A 6,815-nucleotide genomic window follows, 5' to 3' on the forward strand; every position below is an offset into this window, starting at 1 on the left:
TACACAGAGTCAAGGCCTTTTCTACTTCTCACACCACCCCACCAGTGAGTAGGCTGGGGGTGCACAAGAAGTTGGGAGGGGACACAGCCGGGACAGCTGACCCCAGCTGACCAAAGGGACATTCCATACCATATGACATCATGCTCAGCATATAAAGCTGGGGGAGGAGGAAGGGAGTGGGGAACGTTAGGAGTGATGGCGTTTGTCTTCCCAAGTAACCATTACGTGTGATGGAGCCCTGCTTTCCTGGAGATGGCTGAACACCTGCTTGCTGATGGGAAGCAGTGAATGAATTCCTTGTTTTGCTTTGCTTGCGTGCGCAGCTTTTGCTTTACCTGTTAAACTGTCTTTATCTCAACCCATGAGTTTTCTCACTTTTACCCTTCCGCTTCTCTCCCCCATTCAGCTGTGGAGGTAGTGATCAAGCATCTGTGTGGTGCTTAGTTGCCGACTGGGGTTAAACCATGACAGTAATGAAATTTTATAGTCTAATAACATAATTAGCTAATTACTATTATTTTCTCTGGCTGGGAAAGCAATAGGATTTCTTTAACAACTTTTGGAATGTGGAATTGGTTGTGTTACCCAGGAGTTCGCACAGTTCAGTGCTGTGCATTTTGCACTAAAGCAGTGAACTAAATGAGCCTTTGTCCCATCTGCTGACTACCCGTGATTTTTGAGCAATACACTACCCTCCTGACTATTTAATACATTCTTGTCCCTAAATATTTTTCTTCCTGATACTTTTTCTTCCTACCAAATTAGGTTCCCATTCCAGATCCTATGCCATATGCACTACATTGCTCTTCCTGCTGAATTAAAGACTGAACTTCTGAGACTATTTATTACTCCTCTCCTTCTATTTGTTTTCTACACTGAAGCCTTGCTGCACCTTCATCTCTCATCTTTCCTCACAGATACACCAAAAAAAAAAGTTGGCTCACATGGCTTTCCTCAGCTGTAGGTGAGGATGTGAAGCACATCTTGTAAAATGTCTGTCAAACTAAACAAGTAATTTCCAGAGGGTTTCTAACACCTACCAGTTGTTATGGGTATCGCATTATTATCATAGTTACTTAAAACAGTTTTAGATTAGCTAAATGTCAATCTCGCAGCAACTACACAACCTTCAGGACATCTTTGTGTATATGACAGACTCCCAACTGTGAAATGATTACTTAAAAAACCTCCATACTTCTAAATGAGCATGTGTCTATGGTTTTCTTTATGAAAAAAAAAATTCCAAGTTAGGTTCTGCTATTCAAATGTATTTTTTTGGTTTGTATTAGTCTCTCTTTTGAATCTGAAAGTGCACAAGATCAATTTAACTGTTGTTTGTTTGTTTCCACGTTTTCAGTGCTACAGTACTGAAGCAGTGTACACTGGTTAAAAAGAACTATATCTTGTGGTTGGTTTGTTTTTTTTAATTCTCACAGACTTTAGTAACTTAAAAGCATGTATTTTGTTTGAGGAACAAATCAGAGGCTGTAATATCAACTTAAGAGTCTTTGCACAAAAACAGATCTGAAAATGTTAACAGTTCTACAAAAATGACCAACCAGTGTTTTCTTCTGTTTAGTTTTTTAGTGTGGCCTTCCCTTATATACTAAACCTATGACAGATTTCTCGCATACATTAAACTGATGAAAGAACTTCAATGGGTATTAGGCAAAGCTGCAAAAAAAAGAAAGGTTTTTTCCAGTGGCACAAAATGGTTTATGTTGGATAAGGCAGGTGCAGAAAGCTCTGACGAAGTGTGGTCAGACAAAACTCAGGAGGTACATGTGTTAATACAAATGCCCCAGTCACCATACTGTGAAGAACCCACAAATAATTACTTTGTGTAAGCAGCATGAATTCACGTTTTATAAGATACAGTTATTTATCCTGGTTTATCTTGTACTGAGGCATAGTCTCAAGTATGTGATGATACATTCTATCACCATAGAAAGGAATGTATATAATGTAATACACTAAGTCCATCAAAGAATAAATTCAAACATTATATACTGGCAAAGCTTCAATCCTCGTTTCAACACAAATAAGGATTTAAAAACATGTAGAATGTAAACACAAGTGTCCTGGTTTTGCTGGGATAAAATCATAGAATCACTTTTCTGTTCCATTTTGTTTCAGTTTGTGGCCAGCTGTGGTATGGTGATCAAGGCAATTAGCAGTGAAAGCCAGGGCAGCTGACCCAGGCTGGTCCACAGGTGTATTCTATAACATTAACGTCAGGTTCACTATAAATGGGAAAGCTTACTAAGTATGGCCTGGGGTTTGTTGTTCTGCTCTCTTCTTTCTGTCTCCTCTTTTCTCAGTGGTTGTCATCCCTGGAGGGTCTTGCCACCACTACATAGGCTAAGTTTAACTTTGTGTCTTTTGTATTAGTATTGATATTGGTTTTCTTATTTTATTAAATCTGTTTCAATTTCAACCCACGAGTCTCCCTCCTTTTCCCAATCCCCTTTCTCGGCTGGGGAGGGGTCATTGGGTGATAGAGCAACTGGTTATTGTTTAGCCCTGGATGCGGGCTAAACAGAGACGATAAGTTTTCACAGTAGTATTTGTATTCCCCCCCTTATGTAATTTTAACACAATTATTTTTTAATCTAATTTTGCTAAGTTTCTAGTTGAGCTGAATTAGTTGTCTCTAACTGTTCAATTAGGTATACCCAATGAAGGATTGGGCAGAAAGCTATTGCTATTTCACCCTTGAAAGGCAAGGCTTTTCCCTTGATCTTTTTAAGTTGTCTAGTGATACAGAGTAAAAGCCTGTTCATCTTACATAAAAGTATCCAGTGAAATCAGTAAGATACCATCTTGGTAAGGGGACCAGGATGTGACCCAAAATTGCACTAATAAGGATATGAGCATCATGTAGAGTTTGTGGTCATACATCTCTATGCCTAAAACGGAAACACAAGTTAATGCTTTTGCTGAAAGTTTCCTCAATGTAGTATTTAGCAAAGATGTGCATAGGGGTAAAGCTTTAATTAAACATAAGTAGTCTCCTACCCAGAAATTGCTGCTAGTTTTTGATGAGCCTGATAGGCCACGTCACATCCTTGGGTTAGAGTTTTGTGCATTTCTGCATGCAGAGATGGACAGGTGACTGAGACATCCCCAATGGAAATGACCAGCTCCCGGTATAGAGCCACCTGAGTATTGAACTCCTGGACAAGCTGAAAAACAAAGATTATTTACTTACATGAGACATTTAACTATACTGACAAAAACAATCAAGTTTTTTAAAAACATGCCCAATCTAGGGCTTGTTCCTGCTGCTCCCAATTTCATAGCATACAGGATCAAGTGCCTAAGATTTAGTAAACAACTAGGGCCTCTTCTGTGAGCTATAAATGTTCATTTGCAGGAAAGTAGTGTTTCTGCTTTTAATCTCTGAAAGTGTTTGAGTTAGTCTTAAATATTAAACAGACAAAAAAACCAGCTGTTTTACTAGTGGCATGAGGTTATTTTTTGCTATCATAAAAGACAAAAATATCTCTAGAAATTATTGCCTTTGCTCCTCCTGCTTCCTGATTAACAGCACATTTAGGGATTGTAATGTAGCATTTGCTTTTACACTGGAGATTTTGCTAATTTATTTTGTAATGGTTTCTGTTCTGTCACTGGCCTCTAAACCCAACTTTCAGACTCAAAACTGATCAGAAGTTATTGGCTGAGAAGATGTACCAGATAGATAGGCACTTTCCAGTTAGGATTCTAGAAAGCACTTTTTCCAATGCGGGGGGGGGGAAAAACCAAAGTAGTAAATAAACACTTCAACCTTTTCACAGAAATCTAATATCCAGCAAATACACATGGATGCTATTGGATAAATGGGTAACTTTTACAGTGATGGGAAGATCATTATTGTTTAGTTCCACTGATCCCCTATGTGGGATTATATTTTAAGGAAACTAAAGCATTTGCTGTCTTCTGAAAGAAAGCACATCAAACCATTTGCTCCTCATGGTGGAGAGGGTGGAAGGCAGGGAGCAAGGAATATTTATCTTTGTTTTGCTAATTTGACCTCAATTTCCAAACTACATAAAAACAGACAAGAGTGCTCATAATTCTGCAGCAATCATTACCACCAGGAGTTCAACATATCCCAACATACAAGCATGCTAAAAACCTGGATCTGGCACCTGGATTCTATCAGATCTACCAAATTTTAAAGTCAAGCCCTCAAATTCTCATACTCAGAAAATAAATGAGTCAGTTCTCCTGTGACATTCTGGCTCTTCATGCATCCCACTGTAATTACTCTGTATATATGAGAATAGTATCGGGACTCATTTTTTGGCCATGCTTTCTTAAATTTCACTGTAAAAGTAGCAAATAGGTTTCTCTGCTTCTGGAGCAGCAAAACAATCCCAGTGCATTCTGATACATCTGCAAAAAAACACTCCCAAAACAAAACAAAAGAGCATACACCAAACAAAGTCCCAGGCACAATACTTGTACTCTGCTAAACCTGGCTTCAACTCTCATTCTGTAGCTTAAGAGGATGCATGAAAGCAATGGAGAAAAAAAAAATTGTACTATGTTGTGTTATAGTGTAATTATTCTGCATTAAGAAAAAGAGAAAAGCGTCTCATCCTGCAACTGGTAACTGGTTTCGCCAGACATATTTTGCCAGTTCTCACATGATATCCCCTGTCTAAATAGAGGACCCATTTAGCCACCTCAGCATTGCCAAGGAAAACAAAACCATACTGATGTTGCAGCACTGAGACAAAGAAAAAAAACATTGGTTTTATCTCCTGAATCTTACTGCATCTTGATAATCCATCTGTAAATCATATTTTATTTCTAATCAGTGAATTCTACCAGATAAACAGTGAAGAAACAAAGCTAGCACTTCTGTTTAACTAACCAAATTATGCTGTCGGGAATGAGAAAAAAGGCAGGACCCAGTAGGATCCACTTGTTGGGTATATTTATAGATCTACTGTGGCAGCTTTTGTTCCTTGGTGCACTGGGAGTTGCTCTCAATTTTGAAGTATCAGCGTGGGTACCAGCCAGCAGAGTTTGCAATATCAGAGGAAAAAAATTGCCAGAATCCAGCAGAACAGAAGTAGCAGATGATATATTTCCAATGCTACTGGACAGAGCTATAACAAGCTCCAGATTTTTCCAGTAAAGTAGCAGCAACTTCATTTGTTTTCTATTTCTGTCATTGGCGAGAGAAGCAATTTTGGAGCCCAATGTCCAGCTGACTGTAGCCCAAGGAGGCAGATATGGGGTATATGGTGCTGGTTTGGAGGAAAGTGTCAGGATCCAAACATTTTGAGTATGAATGGAGAAAAATGTCATACCATAATGTGACATTCCAAAAATAACATGGATGCAGGTGCTTGATCTGAGATTTTACAATTGCAATCAGCTACTCTGGGGAGACTGGAAACAGGTACCATGTATGTCAGGGACAGAATTTCAGGGTCTCAAATTCTGAATCCTGTTTTAGAAGGATTTTAGGGCAAGAGTGTGGTTGCTGCACATAAGACAGCAAGCACAGAGTGCACTGATGCAGTGGAGGCAACTATTTACTTATTTAGGCTGCAGTGAGCGCAAGTCTGGGGACAGATTTGGCCGGATCTAGCAGAATGCAACTCCAGCTGCTTGGCAACGCCTCGAAGGCAGCATGTGCTGGGGCGAGGGCTCTTGCTCCTGCAGAGCCAGGTGCCTGGCTCCGGTCCCTACCCTATCTGTCCTGAAGCACCCAGCCGGCTCCCCACAGGTCTCGTTTTTCCCTCCCCTCTCCCGTGTTTGAACCGCTACGAGTTAGGCTACAGGGCAGCACCCCTGACGGGGACTGCAGTTTTAAAAATAGTGCAACTGCACGTGATGGGAATAGGCAAGCTGGCGGGAGGAGCGGCACCGCCGCCAGCGACAAGAACGCTCGGAAAATATAAAAATTAAGGCAAGCCCATTCGTGGTACCCACCATCTTGCAGTCATCCAGGGCTCTCTGGGTCTGGTAGGCGCTCTCGGAGCCGCTGCCCCGGCGTTCACCGTCGCGGCCGTGCGGCGAGGTCTTGCTGCCCTGGAAGATGGAGGCGGCAGAGCGGGGGCGCTTCCTGCGCCCGCTCGGTGCAGAGCTCATGCACACGCATCCGCCGCGCGGGGCCCCGCGGGCGCAGGCAGCGCCTTCCTCGAAGAGGGGTGCAGGCCCGCGCCGCTCGTCGCCTCGGCCTGACCGGGGCCGCGCTGGTCACGGCAACGATCGCGGCTGCTGTGGGTGATAGCCTGGCACCTGCGGGAGAGCCTGGGGAGCGCCCTGCAGCATCGCCTTCCCTACCTCGGGGAGAGGCGGAGGGGCTGGCGCCTTCCCTCCTTCAGCAGCATGTCAGTCCCTGCGGAACCGCCCCGCCAGTGGTATGCTCTGCCCTCCTCCTTCCTGCAGCCGGCGTAGGGGGGAGAGCGGCCGTGCCCGGCGGCGAAGGGCTCCCATCCAGCGGCCGCCGAAACCGGCCCGATGCTCCCAGCGGGGGAGCGCTCCCCCGCGGCGCGTCTCACCGGGGAGTCCGCCGGGAGCCGCTTGGAGGGGCCGGTGGGGCGGCTGGGCCCGGCGGGCTGACGCCGTCAACAGCGCACCTCCCCCACAGGGAGGGAGCGCGAGCGGCAGCCACTCCTCGGGCCTCGCCTTTCTCCCGAGCCCGCTAGCGGCGGCGGCGCCTCGCAGGGCCGACCGCCCGCCGTGGGAGGCGGGTCAGCGCCGAGACGAAGCGCCCTCCCGGTGCGTGCCACAGGGAGAGGTTGGGAAGCGCCTTCCCTTCGGGTGGCCGCAGCCTCAGCGGGAACCGC

The 6,815-nt window shown here is 44.5% G+C and overlaps 1 protein-coding gene across 2 annotated transcripts in view; it reads right to left on the reverse strand.

The window, feature by feature from the left end:
* LOC137675755 (regulator of G-protein signaling 7-binding protein-like) overlaps nt 1-6,587 on the reverse strand; it is a 74,087-nt gene extending 67,500 nt beyond the window's left edge. Inside the window, exons 1-2 of one of the 2 annotated variants that reach the window (XM_068421971.1) lie at nt 6,310-6,587; nt 5,956-6,054 (exon numbers count right to left, since the gene is read on the reverse strand). In XM_068421971.1, the coding sequence (XP_068278072.1) occupies nt 5,956-6,054; nt 6,310-6,356 (146 nt within the window). In that variant the 5' untranslated portion in view covers nt 6,357-6,587. Of the gene's footprint in view, nt 1-3,018; nt 3,186-5,955 lie in introns of both variants that reach the window. The other variant, XM_068421970.1, reaches the window with a different exon arrangement.
* Between the last annotated feature and the right edge of the window lie 228 nt (nt 6,588-6,815).

The sequence above is a fragment of the Nyctibius grandis genome, chromosome W, assembly GCF_013368605.1.
Source record: "Nyctibius grandis isolate bNycGra1 chromosome W, bNycGra1.pri, whole genome shotgun sequence".
Classification (NCBI taxonomy): domain Eukaryota; kingdom Metazoa; phylum Chordata; class Aves; order Nyctibiiformes; family Nyctibiidae; genus Nyctibius; species Nyctibius grandis.